The 16,816-nt window shown below is 49.3% G+C and overlaps 1 protein-coding gene across 3 annotated transcripts; it reads right to left on the bottom strand.

The window, feature by feature from the left end:
• Positions 1-232: 232 nt before the first annotated feature.
• On the bottom strand, positions 233-8,692 carry LOC122373270 (serine/threonine-protein kinase pim-3-like). 3 transcript variants are annotated; one of them, XM_043351176.1, is made up of 4 exons: positions 8,539-8,692; positions 2,874-3,034; positions 2,060-2,423; positions 233-1,514 (listed from the first exon to the last, which is right to left on the bottom strand). In XM_043351176.1, exons 1-4 carry the CDS (start codon positions 8,603-8,605, stop codon positions 1,147-1,149), a joined length of 960 nt encoding a protein of 319 aa, XP_043207111.1. In that variant the 5' UTR covers positions 8,606-8,692; the 3' UTR covers positions 233-1,146. The 3 variants fall into 3 exon arrangements, with proteins under 3 accessions (XP_043207111.1, XP_043207108.1, XP_043207110.1); XM_043351173.1 differs by lacking the exon at positions 8,539-8,692 and adding an exon at positions 6,511-6,969; XM_043351175.1 differs by lacking the exon at positions 8,539-8,692 and adding an exon at positions 3,957-4,260.
• Positions 8,693-16,816: the final 8,124 nt, after the last annotated feature.

The following is a 16,816-nucleotide window of genomic DNA, read 5'->3' as shown; positions in this document are numbered from 1 at the left end:
CAAGTAATTTCACCTGAAGCGTAATCGACAAACGCACGTTAGGTATCGGTATGTTGGCTTCGCTAGTGGCGTCAGCATGCGTGTTTCTATATGTTCAACGATACGTTTCTAGCGTGAGATAAATGTATATTTATGTATCGCCCAACTTCTCATGTCGCTCCTTCGTCAGTCTCCTTTCCTCTCTCCTCTTTCCCCTCTCGTCTCTCACTCCTCACAATCAAAAACAAGCTGATACCCTGGCATTTCATTTATCGTCATTTTATCATATAAAAATATGTGATTCAGTTGGCTGTTGGGTACGTACATATGCACACGCACATTTACACACACACATGCACACACTGAATGATCTAGGCGGCGGCGCTTCCTGCCGCGCGCCGCTACACATGCTGGGTGGCGGCGCCCCGGCCGCACACCGCTGACAGGGCTTCTCGCCGACGGCGGATGCCCTTTGAGAGAAATTGCGAGGCGACTTCGTCGCGGTTCCGAGCTAAAACGTGTGAAGAGACAAGGCAACACTGACAGTGGAAAGGGAGGTCCCGCCGGACTGTGGGTTCTGTGGGTTGAGTAGCGAACTCGACTAGAGCTACCGCCCACTGCAGCCGCCAGGTTCCGCCGGTACGCTGACTTTGGAACTCTTTGGCTTGCTAAGTGGAGGCCGGCGGCGCCCACGCGGGCGGCCAGCGGCGGTAGCGGCGCCGTTTCCTGCAGCACGTCATGGCACTGGTCTAGGAATCGGCCGCGAGACGTGTAGGACCGGGCTGCGGCGCCCAGCCCGGTCCCTGACCGCGTGATATGTACACAAGGAGACGGCACTCTGCACCACACCAAGCGCGCACACTATACACCTCGCCAGCGACACACTCACCCACAATAATATATAATAATAAATATACACAGACTCGCCATCATCCACAGATGCTCCCTCTCCCGCACTCCTCGAGACGCTCATGAGCAGCTGGGTGTGACGCACAGTCCGAATGCGCCACGCGCCAAGTACTAGGAACATAATAAAACGAGCCCGCGCGCGGCCGCGCTCCTACTGATGGTATGTACAATGAGAGCGACGGCTCGCGCGCGGCGACCGAGCGCCAGGCGCCCGGCCGTGACTGAGCTAGGCCTTCACGAGCTACCGGCAACCGGTCGTCAAACACTCTCCTGACTGGCGGTGCTCTGGTCGGAGTATGAGAGCGAGTCCGACTGGCGGCGCGAGGGAATGTCGGTGGGAGGCGAACTGGGCAGCTGCGCCTCCATCCACGGATGCACCATCACCTGCTCCAGGGTGAGACGCTCTTCAGGCCGGATGGCTAGGCAGCGCCGGATCAGATCGCGTACCTCCGCAGACTGGCTGCCGCGGAACGACGGCTGGGCGCGGATGATCTGGTGGTCCTCCTCGAACGGTATGTTGCCGCACACCATGTCGTAGAGCAGGATGCCCAGTGACCAGGTGGTGGCCGGCAGGCCGTAGTAGCTGCTGTTCTGGACCCACTCGGGCGGCGAATACACCCGCGTACCTGCGGCAGAGAGAAAGAGGTTCGTCAGTCACCCGTCAAACCGGCCGGCAGTCGTCGCCGCCAGCGCACCTAGTAACGGCCGCGCCAGTGCGTTGCTGGGTGGGCGTCGTCAGGCGGGGGCCGCCGTCGCCGCCGCCGCCGTCTACTGCGTAGTACGAGTATCGAGCGGCCACCGGCGGCCGGGGAGAGTGCGGAGCGGGCAGAGCGGCGGGCGGCGCCGCTATCTATAGCCCGCCGGCCGGACGGCAGACGGCGGCGGCGGCGGCGGCGGCGGTCCGAAACGCCGCCGGAGCCGCGCCCACCGCCCGATTTAGAGCCGTCGACGGGCGCCGGAAGGGACCGTTACCGACGGCAGACATTCCTCCGACCGCCAGACTGACATAGCGGGCGGCTGGCGACCTCAATATCCCCGCCCCGACAACAGTGGCACACCCTTCCATATCATCAGCACAGCCATATGGTCACAATTAACCGACTTCAAAACAACCATACGATGCATGAGTTTACTAGAGAGCAAACTCGCTCATTTCCGAGTGCAAACTCACCGTCAAAGTCGGTATAGAGTCCGTCCTTCAGTATCGCACCGGAGCCAAAGTCGATGAGCTTGAGTTCTCCAGTGCGCTGGTCGACCAGGATGTTCTCGTCCTTGATGTCGCGATGCACCACGCCGGCAGAGTGGCAGTCAGCCACTGTGCGCACCACTTGCTTGAAGAAGCTGCGTGCTACGCGCTCCTCCAGGGCACCCCGCTCCGAGATGTAGTCGAACAGGTCGATACAGTTGTCGGGGCGCTCCAGCACCAGGATGAAGCTGTCCTGACGCTCGTACCAGTCGAGACACTTGACCACGCCAGGGATGTGCTGTACATCCTTTAACAAGATCACCTCGAGAGGTACGCGCTGGAAGTTGAGCTGAAAGAAAGAGGATCCTCATTAGTCGAGTTCGGCGAGCGAGAGCAGTGCACGTGCGGGTCATCAGTGAAGGAAAGGTCACCAAGCTCCACGCACGAGTGGATAGGCATTATCAGTAGATCACCCGAGCCCTGAGATCGGGAAAATGATACTTTCTAACAGAGGGTGATCCTCATCCATCCCGCTGCTACTCGCCACTAAGAATAGAAATGTCACATCAGTTGCCTGACGTCTGTATCTGTCCAACTGCCGACGGGCGTTTCTCTCCACTCACAGCTGGCGACTGTAGCAGTTTCCCCAGCAACGGCTGCTAACAGTTGTCCTACCCCTAAGCTGACAACAGTTACAGTACCCTCTATTCCCGTCAAAACTAGCGGTACTCTCTAGTCCCCCGCAGCTGACACTATTTCTACTCACCAGTCCCCCGCAGCTAACACTACTTTTACTCACCAGTCCCCAGCTGGCCACGCTGCGTTTGAGCACATGTTTGACGGCCACCGGTAGCCGGTCGCGGTTGCGCACGCCCGCGTACACGGTGCCGAAGCCGCCCTTGCCCAACACCTTGCCCACGGTATACGTCTGCTGGAACGGTGGCTGGCGGGCGACTCCATCTGGGGAAGGAGAGAAGATGATGTCAGAGAGTCGCCTTCGCGTGACGGCTGGAGGCGGCTCCACACCGCCCTAGCCCGGACACGATGAGGCAAAAACAGCGGCCTTCGCATGCCGGCGTTGGGCCGAGCAAAAAATATGTCATATACGGGGGCAGAACATGCGTCGTGGGCGAAACCTGTTGGAGTGCAGTGGTTCCCTTACAAGTTTAAATTCAAGGCTAATATTTACAATTTTGAAGAGCAGAAAAAAATGTTTGCGCACTAATTCTGTAAAATACATTGCTTGTCCCCTGATGGCAGAAGTAAAACGCCTACAGTTATACTGTGCCGCAATGATCAGCCGCTTTACTTGTGAGTTGACCCCTAGATGGCAGTACTAAAACGTCTGAGGTTATGCTGCACCGCAATGATCAAAACCTTCACTTGTAGCCCATAGATAGATGGCAGGCCTAGAACGCCTGAAGTTATACTGTGCCGCAGTGACCAGAAGCTTCACTTGTGGCCCCTAGATGGCAGGACTAGAACGCCTGAAGTTATACTGTGCCGCAATGATAAGAAGTTTCCGTTATTGTCCCTAGACGGCACTAGTAAAGCGCCTGCAGTTATGCTGTACCGCACGACCCTTTTGCCCCAAGTAAATATGCCTGGATGTGTGGTAGCTTGGGACTCGGCACTTCAATTAAATCGATTTTCTGAACGTAACCATCGATGAGACGAAATTAAAATTTATGCATGCTTAAAGGCAGCTCGATAACATCTGATGATAACGTAAATAGATTAACACCTCTCTGGGCACCTGCAGGCGCAAAAAAAAACACCGAAAATAAAAATGAAAGTTAAAAACTTAAAAGGACTGGACTACCATTATTTTTTCCTATTGATAAATCAAAACAATAGGATTCTCAGACACCTTTCTCCGTACCTTTGGGCTTGATGGGCGCCACTTTTCGCAAATCGCACCCAAGCGGCACACAGGATTGGGAGCGCATGTTGGCGGCCGCGGTAGCACCGCGTCACGAGCGCTCACGGAGCGGCGGGCACACCTCTCTACGCGCGGCAGTCGACTCCCGTCGCCCCCGTCCCCGCCGCCGCCGCCGGCGTACGATTGGTGACGTCAGAGCGGCGCACGCGCCGGCGCCGGTCACTGAGTTCGCCCGCCGCGCCCGGGGGGAGGGGGAGGGGGCGGCCCCTGGCGGCGGCAGCGGCCCGCTATCGACACTGCGTGTGTGTCCGCTGTCTGGACCGAGGACGCACCGGAAACAGCTATCTGCCGGCGCCGGGCGGGGGCCCATGGGAGCGGAGATAACTCCCCCTCCTCCCCCGTCCCACTCGACGCTCGGCGCCAGCCTTGGGAGGGCGACTGCCCGCCGCTAAACCGCGATGTATGATGACACAGCGGTGCGCGGTGCTAGAGTCCGGCGCAATGGCCAGAGGCCATTCATTTCATCCGTGCAGCAGCCGGCGAGGCGGCGAGATAAAAATCTATGGCCGGCAGACTGGAATGAGCCGCAGACCGTGAGGTGCTGGGAAAAATGTGCCGTTTTACGGGTGCATTTGGTACGTGACCTACATTTGGGTTGGTAACGGTCACTATCACTGACAGGTTTCCTTGGCAACGCGCCTAGTGCTCTGACGGGATTAGGAAAATCAAGTTATGCGTAAAATCCAAGGAAGGTCGCCTAGTGACAGTAAAAAGTCAGCCAATCGAGTAATTCAAAGTGAACGGTGACGATGTTACTGGTATCCAGTATATTCAGTCTACATATATAGGTAAGAAGTCCCCTTAGCTTGCATACCCATCAAGGAACTCTTAGCTTAGCTTATAGGTATGTTTCGTCTGCACATGGTCTCCAAAGCGCACGTCTATCATGTTTCCTTTTTCGTATTCCAATGGGGCAAAGTTATATCCCTGCGGTTATAGCGACAGCCTCAATAGAGAGCACCACTCACTCAATTGGACATTCTTTCCCTCAACTCTGCACAGCGCACTACAGTGTGCGCTGCAGTGTGGGCGACTGACATTTTGCACCAGCCGGCAATAATATCTGAGCAGGTGTGAGGCAATGTTATTGTACATAGGTAAGCAGAAAACAAGTAGAACAACTTCGGCTGTGAGCTATAAATATCGGAAGGTCGTCAAGTGCGTTTAGTGACCAAACAGTTGCAACCGTTCCGTTTTGTATTTAATATTTATTGAGGGTACCTAAATCAGAGGTGCCAAAAATACTCTCCTATCCACTAACTGAAGTTCAGTCATTCATGCGCCTTTCGAAAACAGCGCCCAAAGTAAGCCTGATAACCAATTCATTCAACACGATCCAGTGCTCAATTATTGGCTACGCAATAATCAATAGTCGAACAGTAGACTTCAAAACCTGCGATCGGCATAGTCAGCGGACAACCCACAAATCCAACAAATCCTGGTTCTTATCGATAGCCCTGGTAGCTAACAATCAATCGCTGTCCCTAAAACGCACTATATTGTGTGCAACAAACGCGCACGGGACACCAAACTATACACTGTGCTTCGTGCTCATTGAGTAAGTCAACGCCTCTTCGATGAAATTCCTCACCGAATAGCAAGCACGAAGTTAGCCGCGAAGTTAGCTATATCCTCTGGGTGCGGGTGCACTCGTTGAATGGGCGTCCCGGTATTTATCGCCCTGCGTCCCCAGTTTGTGATGTTTACCTCACACGAAGACGGCCGACAAACGGTTGGACTGAAGGTCAGTCGACTGTGTACCGACCGTCTCAGCGGCGGGGTGAGTGCGTGTGTCGCGCATCTGTGCCGCCGGGGCCGCCCCAGGCTACGTGGGTGGTCGGTGGACAGATACAACCTTTGACCGGACGTAACAGGCAGACATAGGTCGGGTCCACAGAGTGCTCGACCCAATGATGATGACTGTGCAGAAAACAACGAGGGTAACTGATGAATGGTATTGAGGACGAATGTAATGATGATTCTGATTCGGGGTGTTACATTTGGTAGTCAGTGACCATATTGTTATATAATAATTAACCAACTCGTCAGAATTATGTTCAGTATTACAGCTGAATGAATGAAATGCCTCTCAGCGTACACCATAAACCCGAACTTTCATGTGTTGACCAAATGAATGGGTCCCATCGGGACTGATCAGTTTAATCACTGTGGTGTGAATAGTTGGGCTTACACAGGCGCATTCACTAACGATGTCATTTGAAGTTCTATACGAATGAATGAGTGAATTAATTAAAAAACGAAACAAACATGAGAATGAATCAATGAACGAGCAATGATTTGTTTACTTTGATAATTTTAGTGAAATTTCGTGAGCTTTATTAGCATAACACATCAGTATACAATGTATTTAGTAAACACATTTCGGGAATACTGTAGCTTCAACGAGCATAGTTATATGTTTGGATGATGCACACAGAAACCGTTCAATTGTAACGATCACATAAAACATATTCGAATGAAGTAGAATGTTTACCTGGAACTTTATCCGGCGAGGTTGGACTGCGAGTCTGACTTTTCCCAGCTGGCGTCATGGTGATGGAAGGCATGTTGCGCGCACTCGGCCGGAGGCTCAGGCTGCATACAGCACCGCCTCTCGCTCTGACACAGCTGGCGCGCTGCGCCGGTCGCTCGCCGCGACACCACTCGACCGCCTCGGCCCTTCAAAGCGGACTGGCGCGAGCGAGCGGGCGCCGGGCGACTAGCAGACGCTAGACGGCACTGGCCCCGCCCACGGCAGCAGCGACAGCAGCCAGCGCCAAGGACCCGGTGGCCAGCGCTCATAAACACCGCAGAAAACGTACAGTTTGTGGGCGAAATAAGGCAGTATGAGCTGTTGTTAAAAGATTTGCTGATTCATTCATCTTCAGTAAAAATGTTTTTCATGAAGGAACGAAAGTATCTACAATATGCTAATGCGGGACGTCCGAGTGCTCGAATACGCCAAAGAGGCTGCCATATTCGCCAAGCCAGGGGACTCGTCTGGGCTTCGGCTGGTATTTCCGGTGGCACTGTGACCTTTCAACAAACGTCAATATAAACTGGGGAGGCGAACCGGACTGCAGCCGTTGTGCCAAGGGCTTTGATGGGGTACCCTCTGTGCTGCCGTTTAACGTTTCCCAATCGCTATCAGTGATCACGATGTGGTAGATGCATACCTAAATACAATAATGAAAAGCAATACCTAATGATCAATATCTCCTGATACGTCCAGATTCGGATTGTGCAAAGAATCTTATTAAATAAGAATCCTGAAATTTAAGCAAACACAAATGAAAGACTAAATAAAATCACTTCTGCTCTTCGCAATTGAACCTAATTAGCTGGTAAAGAGCTTAAAACTGATGCCGCTTTCACTTGAATAAAGTTGGAATAAAGTACCTTCCAAGGCTCTGTACCATATAAATTATAAAACGTCATGAACTTTTTCTTTTAGTTTTAGGACCTTGCTTTTTCTTTACATCACTTTATTTTTAAACGGCAAACACGTGCGCTTCCAAAATAAACATGAACTTCCAAACAGAGAAACGATAGTTCTAGCGACGATGTTCTATGTGGCATGCCTTTTAACTATGCTTTTTATTATTAAGTCTTACGTCTTACGTCCTGAACGATGTACGTAGTTTGCTGTTTGCATAATTCCATAACGTTCACATCGGTAGGCATCAGTGTTGGACATCAAGGTTAAACGTGGAATTAAAATACTTTTTGGATTCATGTAATTGTGTACACATATCATTTCATAAGGCTGATTTATGGCTCACACGGAATGTGCGGTTACAGCAAAAATTGAGCAAATGCTACTAGGATCTATTATAACATTTTATAACATTAACAATTTAACATACATAACAACATAACGTTATAGCATTTTATAAGACTGATGATCTATTATAGTTGCGAATGGGCCGAGAAAAATAATTTTCCTTAGTTAATCGAAAATTGTCAGCAAAATAAACAGTGCCATGTGAATCTTTGCTATTGCGTTTGCATCGAAAGGGTGGAGTGGTGGTGCAACACCAAACATGTCATCATGTCACGCGACGTCACTCAAATGCCGACAACGGAACGGCACAGCTTTGCCGCAGGGAGAAAACGATTGCAAAAATCGCGTGCCGACTCCAGATTTCACCAGTTGCGGCGCACATACCGCCATGCAATGACACACGACCATGATTGAACCGTGGTGTGATGCTGATGAAATAAATAAATGACATATAATGCCCCTTAACTCACTGCCCAGCGTTACTTACAAGTTACAACGTCCATCAGAGGCCTGTTTCACTAACAAATAAAACTTGTATTTACAAAGAAAAAACTTGAGTTTACAAGAAATAATTACCAACATTTGAGATTTGGATTTCACGAAACCTTTGAACATGAATTTTGAGTTTAAAATTTGCAAACTTTTTTACAAGAAAAAGTTTGCTAGAAAACATGGGAATCGCAAACTTTCTGTTTCACGAAGACCAGAAACTTGAAAGAAAACATCGTAATTACAAACCTGAAATTCCAGTGGTCCTGACGTTCGGAATTTTGATACTTTTTGTGCAATAATGCAAAACAGTCATATATTTAGAACAACTATGCCTTTGTTGAGTCGTTTCATGCTCAATTTTTACTTAGCACACACCCTAAGAAGCAAAATAATCGGTATTAAAATAGTGTCATGTTTTGTCATTCGCGCGCCATAATTGCATTCAACAGTCTTCTGCTGTCAAATATTTTGCGTGTTATTTTCTTTCAATAATAGGACAATGTGAACTATCATTTATATCTTTTTCCAACAGCATCATTATTTATAATTTAATTAGGCAGCTTTTGACATGAATACTAGACAATATTTGATACAAAGAAGCAATATCTTTAACATGCTATAGTTCTTGATTAAAAACAATTTTACTGTTTACAAGTTTATTTGCAAACATTTTCTTATCGGAGGTGCCACTGGCGATGAAGCTTAGTGAAATCGGTTTTTACGTAGTTGGTAAAAATACTTATGAATTGTAAACTACAAACACTTGTAAATACAAGTTTTTAGTGAAACAGGCCTCTGATCGGAATGCGTTATAGCGATTTTCATGCCATGCGGTACAGTCTACCTTCAGGCGCCTACCGCTAGTGCCATCTAGCGGCAATATTTAAAACATCTGCAAAAGTCTGAGCTTGGTCGTAAACTAATTGGCACGACTTTGCAAGTGCAGGTAGGCCAGTGTAGGTTGCGAGTGTAGCATCAGCCATGGCTTGGCACGTCAGCTGAATTGATGCGTAAGTTTTGGCACGACACTATTATTATCAAATTTGCTTTGATCGAACTAACTTTGACAAGGCTTCGATGATCGATCAACTTTAAAGTTTTTTTTTTATAGTTTTCTCACGCAGCCGTATACACAATTAGCAATAAGCATTTCTTGCAGTTCGTTGTTTATGACTTTCTATTTTCTTGCAAAACTATAGGTATCACATGAAGCCCTATGCGAGTGTATGAGAGCATTCCGAAATCCGAACTGAGGACAAAAGCATTCAAAAGTTTCAGACCAATATGGGATAACAAGGTGATAACTGGTGTGTTCTCTAACAGCCTACAGGGGCAAAAATCACATTCGTTACGTAATGGGCAATGGCCAAGCCAACAGCCAAACGTTATGCAATGTTGCGCAGCTGACATCAAATGACTTACATAACATCGATCAGATTGATTGGCTATTGTATGATATCCTAAACAAAACATGGCACCGATGGACGGTGTCACTAGTGCGAATGGAATTGTCGGCGACGAAATCGACAGCTTACGGAGGGATGAGTTGACCTGACCATTGACCACTCACAGCACTGAAATGTTGACATCCAGGGTAGCGGAGGCTGGAAGCAGACTGGATCGTTGGAAAGACCACGCCGTCCCGCAACCGGCTTAGAGGACAGCGACGGGCGAGGCAGCGGAAGACTGGTGGCGGCTGATTGGAGACCTCCAGAGGCAGCAGCAGCGGCGACAATCGCCGCCAACGCTGCCAGTTGCAGCATCACCGTATACCCACACCCCACCGCCTCAAGCAGACCCCCACGGGACGTCTAACTGTCGCTGGGGCTACCGCTGCAGCCACCAGCTCCTACAGTCAGCTGGGGACAGACTCGTGCAGCCGACGGGTGACTGAGTCGAGCTCGCCGGCGGAATATGGCGACGACAGACGTCACCAGATCGACATGTTTGTGGGGTGAATTGTGACAGCTCGTGCGCGCAGGCGGATTTGCGCAAATTATTCAAGTTATTTTGAAAATAATGCCACTTTTTATTGGAGCAAAAATACGTTCATATAGCTATGGCCTATGGGCTAATTTATCCCTGCAGGTATACCCATTTCAGTCATACAAATTTACTTCCTTCAGGGCAAACATAAACGGTTTGACTCAGCAACAGCTATGTCGTGCGCTGAAACAACGACCGTTCAAGCACAGTAGAATCACAGCCGCCAGTTGATTTAAAAAACGACCGAAGTATTTGCATCTGCAGATAGGTCAACCACCACCTGGGCACACACAGTATAAATATAAACAGACATAAAACAGTTAACACATTCCTGATCGTTCAGTCCAGTCGTCTGGTCGACGGGTACAGGTTTTGGCATAGCTTGCACAAACCAACTGCTCACGAAGATGCATGGGCGGCGCCACCGGGGGGGACGGGGGGGACAGGTCCCCCGCTATCGAAAGTTAGGGGGGTACAGTACCCCCCTATCGGCGAGGTCCGTTCAATAGTTGATAATAATGCATTGTAGAGTTATCCGTCGCATTTAATGCATCGTTGGTTAATCAAGACAGGTTCTGAATAAAGATTGCTGTTGGGATGTATCGCAGGGGGTCCTGGCCATCTGCAAAAGGTGTGGAGCTGTGATGCCTGTAGTCATAAGGTGATCGGCAGGGCCTCGGGGATCGTGCCCCCCCCTTTTTGGGGCGCCAGACAGGGTTTATTACCTCCCCCACCCCACTGCCAGACCACATTGCCGACAAAACCAAGTTTACTGAAATTCCATAGATTTCCGTTACTATATGGATATTTTCCATTCCTAATTAGTCAAATTCAAGCATGGCAGCTCTACCACAGGAACCATTTGAAATATATGCCATTTAACCCAGCACTTGTGGGCAGAAGTGTTCGGATAGATCACAGGCAGGACCAAAAAAGCACGCCGTAGCCCAAGATCTTATAATTGGGTAGCATCGGCACCCTCTCGTCAAGGGGTTCGATAGCACTCGTTTTTTTTTCTGCAAAACTAAGTTCGGTCGGCGGCCGAACGGCTGGGGGTCTAATCAAGCCCCCTTCCCTCCCCTTCTTACGTCAGCGGCTGTGAAAATGCCATTACCAGCTGTTGAAACATGGCAGTTGCTTTTGCATGAGTGCACGAAAGGGTTTTAGGTACGTGATACGTGAAAGGTTCTACATGAAATTGAGATACACCAGCTTATCAAATTGTGCTCACTGTGGTGCGCTCGGTTTTACCTTGACTAGTCTTTGAATTCTGGGGTGAAACAGACCAGTCAAGAAACCTGTTCCATAAGGAGAGCCACTGATGCTAAAGAGATGAGGGATGAGGTTTCAAGAGACCTTCATTACCTCCCAAAGGGGTGCCACGCCATTTGCCAATCCCTGCTGTAGTTGTTACGATTGGAGGGTGAATATGAGAACGATGCAGGTCGTGACAGCTCGATCATGACGAACACAATGGTGCCGACATCACAGCTCTATGTACCGCAATTTTTGACGAAGTTAATCAACAAGGACCGGAATCCTACCCTGGGGCACTTCACCTGCAGAGGTCGCCGGACCTGAGACCCTTTCACTCAATTTTTTCAACGGTGCATGCGGCATGCGCTCGTTTTTCCCTTGAAGCTCTTGGTAAGTAAAATCCATCAGAAAGTGTGATCAAATAACGGCTGGTGACCTTCCATGACCTAGCATGACCTTTTGAGTGACCACCGATGACATGACCACTGACGGCTAGCCATTAGCTGCACCCTGCCCGTTGCATATGGATCAGGTGGTGATGTCATGATTCTGAAATTATATTGCAGTTTTGGCGCACTTGTCTGAGCAGAAAACATTCCCACTTTTCCTCCATGACTATATGATGATGAAGCCATGAAGCTGACCAGACGCAAGATCGAAAATTTGAAAGTACGAAACGTAAGTAGTTGGCACTGCTACTCATACCTAAGCAATTCGCAGCTTGTAGGAAACCAGCTTTGAGTTGGCAAGACTGCAAATTTTGATTTAGAGGCAAGGATGCTTGAAAAGGTGATCGATCTTATAGTTGTCCTATGATAAGTTTGGAAACGGGATGCACCATTCGATGTGTTTTGGGCTTTGCCAAGTTTCGCGGCGTTACGTGCCTCGTTTTTTTTTTTTTTTGCATACACGATCAGTATCTACTTTTGGGATTCTCAGTCAGGCAAGCCCCCGTCCCCGTCCCCCCCTATCGAAAACCCGTGGCGCCGCCAAGATATCTTTACTTTTGGTGTACTTTATTCCGAAATGTCAATATATTTCAATGAATAAGTGAAATTTCAGTCCAATGTTATTATATACTTAAAGGGACCCTCCCACAGGGCGTATTTTAACATGTTAACTGGGTCGGCAATTGCCGACCCAGTCACGGAGAATGCCGACCCAGTGACAGCCGTTTGCCGACCCAGTTGCCGCCCCCTCTAGGATGCAGCACGCACATGCAGGCTAGGTGCCGTCATTCATAGTGAGGCTGCTGCCCTCCGAAATGATAATGCCGCCTCTTAAAGTGAAGCAGCCGTCTATAGAAAGTGATGATCCCGCAACTCAATGTGACAGTGCCGCCCCTAAATCTGTTAGTAGCCCCACTCAATGTACCTAATGGTGCCGCCCTTCTAAGCATCTGTGGAGCCCCGCAATGTGATGATACCGCCCCTCAAGAAGATGATGCCGCCCCTTTCAGCATCGGTGGCGCCCCTCAATGTGATGGTGCCGCCCTCAAAGTGCCGGTGGAGCCCCTGAATGTGATGGTGCTGCCCGCCAACGAGTCGGTGGCGCCCCTCAAAATGATGCTGCCGCCCCTTAAAGTGTTGGTGTCGCCCCTTATAGTGTCAGTGACACCCTCCGAAGTGTCGGAGGAACCCACCAATATAATGGTGCCGCCCCTCTAGGTATCCACATAGCCCCTCATTGTAATGGAGCCGCCCCTCAAGCAGACGATGCCGCCCCTCAAGAAGATGATGCCGCCCCTGAATGTGATGGTGCTGCCCGCCAACGAGTCGGTGGCGCCCCTCAAAATGATGCTGCCGCCCCTTAAAGTGTTAGTGCCGCCCCTCATAGTGTCAGTGACACTCTTCGGAGTGTCAGAGGAACCCACCAATATAATGGTGCCGGCCCGCCCCTCTAGGTATCCACATAGCCCCTCATTGTGATGGAGCTGCCCCTCAAGCAGATGATGCCGCCCCTCAAGAAGATGATGCCGCCCCTTTCAGCATCGGTGGCGCCCCTCAATGTGATGGTGCCTCCCTCAAAGTGCCAGTGACGCCCCTAAATGTGATGGTGTCTCCTGTCAACGAGTCGGTGGCGGCCTTCAAAATGATGCTGCCGCCCCTAAAAGTGCTGGTGCCGCCCCTTACAGTGTCAGTGGCGCCCTTCAAAGTTTTGGAGGAACTCATCAACACAATGCTGCCGCCCTCTAACTTTCTGTAGCGTCCCTCCATATACATAATGGTGCCGCTTCTCAAACCATCCGTGGCGCCCCTCAAAGTGATGGTGCCGCCCCTTACAGTGTCGGTGATGTCTCCTCAAAAGTCAAGGTGCCGCCTCTCAAAGAAATGCTGGTGTCCCTCGAAATGTCGGAGGCGCTCCTCAATGTTATGCTGCCGCCCCTCAAACCTTCCGTAACGCCCCTCAACGTCATGGTGCCGCCCCCCCCCCCCAATGTGCTCACGGCGCCCTTAAATGTCCTAGAAGCGCCGGTCAAAGTGATGACTGTGCTCCTGGCAGTGTCGGTGGCGCCCCTTATAGTGTCGGTGGCGCCCCGAACAGTATCGGTGGTGCCCCTCAAAGTGATGATGTCACCCTCAAACAAACGGTGGCGCCCTTCGAAGTATCGGAGTCCCTAAATATCATACCTATTTCCGCCCATTAACGATCTGTAGCGCCCCTCCATATGATGGAGCCGCCCCTTAAAGTATCCGCGGCGGTCCTTAAAGTTACAGTGCCGCCCCTTACAATGGGGTGGCGTCCTCAAAATAAAAGTGATGTTGCCCCCCCCCCCCCCCCGAGTAATGTTGGCGTCTCTTCTAAGTATCGGATGCGCTCCTCATTGTCATTTTGCCCCACATCACTGCGCACATGGCGCCCTTCAATGTAATGGTGCCACCCCCAACGCTCAAAGAGATAATTGCGCTTCTCACAGTGTCGGTGATGCCCGTCAAAGTGGTTTAAGTGCCCTAAAAAAGTTGGTGGCGCGCCTCAAAATGATGCTGTCGTCCCTTAGCATATCTGCAGCGCCTCCAAAATGATAGTGCCTTCCCTTAACCGGCGCCGGGCTGAGGTTTGAACCCCCTCCCGACCCCTATAACTTGGCTACTGGGCCACGTAGCGACACGCGGTAAGCGGCATTCGAAAGAGTGTCAAAAACTACTTGGGTTAGTTGGTTAACCGTACTTTGGTTAGGTCAAGTCAACTGTCAAATATCAGATGACCAGAGGTCATCAAAGGTGAAATGTGGGTGAAATGTTGTCTGTTTCAACATTTATTGACAAACTGGCGCATAACTCGGGGAAGAATAGAACTACAGCACCGCGAAAAAAGCACATTCGATTGCTCTTCAACGTTCCTATAAAGTCCTCAGACTTGACCTAACATCAACGGCTTAACCTCCAGAGCACAACTAGTTTAACCCGTGCCGGGCCGGGGAGGGTTGGAGTGGACAGTGGAGCCCCCTCCGCCCCTCTACTGAGCTGTTTTAATGAAGAACCTTTTTACTGTAATAATTATTGACTCACGAAAGTTATGATATTGTTTTTTCAGTACTGTGCTCCTCTCGTCGAGATGCGTCGAATGAACTATAATTTGACATTCAAATGTCATTTGGGAAATTTGAGCTCAGGTCCAGGTCATGACCTGACTGGTAAAGGTCACGTTGCATATCAGTCGATTTGTATCGTCAAACTGAAATCATCTAAGGTGTTTTCATCGCTCAGGTATGTCGCATGTCTCTATCAGAAGTTATTGAAAAAACTGCTGGAGGCCTTCCATGACCTGACATGACCTCAAGGACATAACGAGGGGTCGTGGGTGGCAATTTACGGATTAAGTGTGTCATTTTTAATTGTTTTATGATGTTTAAATTCGTTAACTTTGACATTTTTCTACCTATAAAAAGAGGCATGCATGCCCTGATTTTCTCCCATTTCCTTATACCTAATGGAAGGGTCGCAAAATTGTCCTTACCTTTGGTCAAAGACATAGCAATTTCGAGACTTACATTTTATATATACAGTTACACACTGCTTGTCTTATCAATCGCTGAAGTTATAAAGGGATCGTTCAGTCGGTGTATCTATGGTGAGCATTTGCCTGTTCCGTAGCTCAGTTGATAGAGCACCGGACTCCCTTGTCTTCGCTTGCGTTTTGTCCGCCGGCCGATCCGGAGAGAAAGTTACTGAGTGAAGGTCATTCAAATTTCAAAAACTCAATGAAAATGTCACTGGGGTCACGAAAATATTTGAGTAGGTAGGTATACCATTCATTAACTTGGGGGGGGGGGGATGAACGTATCGTTACAAATTACAATACGCTGTTCATTACGCGAGTAACTAATGAATAAAAAATGTATGACTTCATCCTTACTCCACCCGCTCTCCCTCTCCATAAAAAAGAGTTAATTGTGTTGCATTTTATTTAGATGCAGAAAAATAGAGGCGTCAAAGGATATGGCCGAATATCAGCGACCCTTGCTGTGTAAGCAATGGGGCTTGCAATGGGGTATGACAAGTGGGGGTAATGGCCCCGTCCAGCGCCCATAAAGTGGGCACCACTCGTGCGACCTGCCGACCACTGTTCTAGAGCCATAAAACACCGTGAATGTTTTAAGCTTGACGATACGGATCGACTGGTATGCAACATGTTTTATTTATGGTGAGGTCATGAACTTGACCTCAGGTAAAATTTTTAAATTAATTTTTGTAAAGTCAAATTATAGTTCATTTGTCGCATTATGACAAGAGAAATACCATATCCCGGAAAAATAGACGTAATACCGCTGAGCTTAGGCAGGTTGAATCTGAAATCATTACTTAGAAAGAGTTATAAAAGAAACGTCGAACGTGTCTTTTTTGTCATTAAATATCAGTAGGTATGCCGCCCCCTCAGATGCCCAGTGCCGCCCCTATGAGTGCAAAATGCCGCCCCTAAATGTGATTGCCGACCCAGTGAAAATCCCTTAAAATACGCCCTGCCCTCCCACCTTCAAAAAAGTTTATGAATTGGCATGAAAGTGATGTCGCTCGGTTCAGAAAGAGCGGAAACGAATATCTACCAAATTTCACCGAAAAATATTCACCGGTTTTCAAGATATTAGACTTTTACTTTTGTTTACTTTTTTTGGGATCTCCGCTGTTTCTAGCGACTTTATTTTAGAAGTGCGGCGTTTGCGGCAGATGTTGCGCACAAATAGCATATACCACCGCGTGCTACAAAACGTTTTAGTCAAACATTTAAAAATCGTTAGATATTTGCGCTGACGTCACACATTCAGAGGGGTATTCCTAAGCAT

Source organism: Amphibalanus amphitrite, unplaced genomic scaffold (assembly GCF_019059575.1).
Source record: "Amphibalanus amphitrite isolate SeventyFive unplaced genomic scaffold, NRLGWU_Aamphi_draft 001470F_arrow, whole genome shotgun sequence".
In the NCBI taxonomy this organism is placed as follows: Eukaryota; Metazoa; Arthropoda; class Thecostraca; order Balanomorpha; family Balanidae; genus Amphibalanus; species Amphibalanus amphitrite.
The sequence above is the reverse complement of the archived record's forward strand: the minus strand, read 5'-3'. Positions and strand labels throughout refer to the sequence as shown.

Bases quoted from the DNA above. Each gene is read 5' to 3' on its own strand.
- LOC122373270 (XM_043351173.1), bottom strand. From the start codon at position 6,583: ATGCCTTCCATCACCATGACGCCAGCTGGGAAAAGTCAGACTCGCAGT. The intron at 3,035-6,510 runs GTAAACATTCTA...CTCCTTCCCCAG, and splicing joins CTCGCCGGATAAAGTTCCAG to ATGGAGTCGCCCGCCAGCCA. The intron at 2,424-2,873 runs GTGAGTAAAAGT...TCTTTCTTTCAG, and splicing joins GCGTGGCCAGCTGGGGACTG to CTCAACTTCCAGCGCGTACC.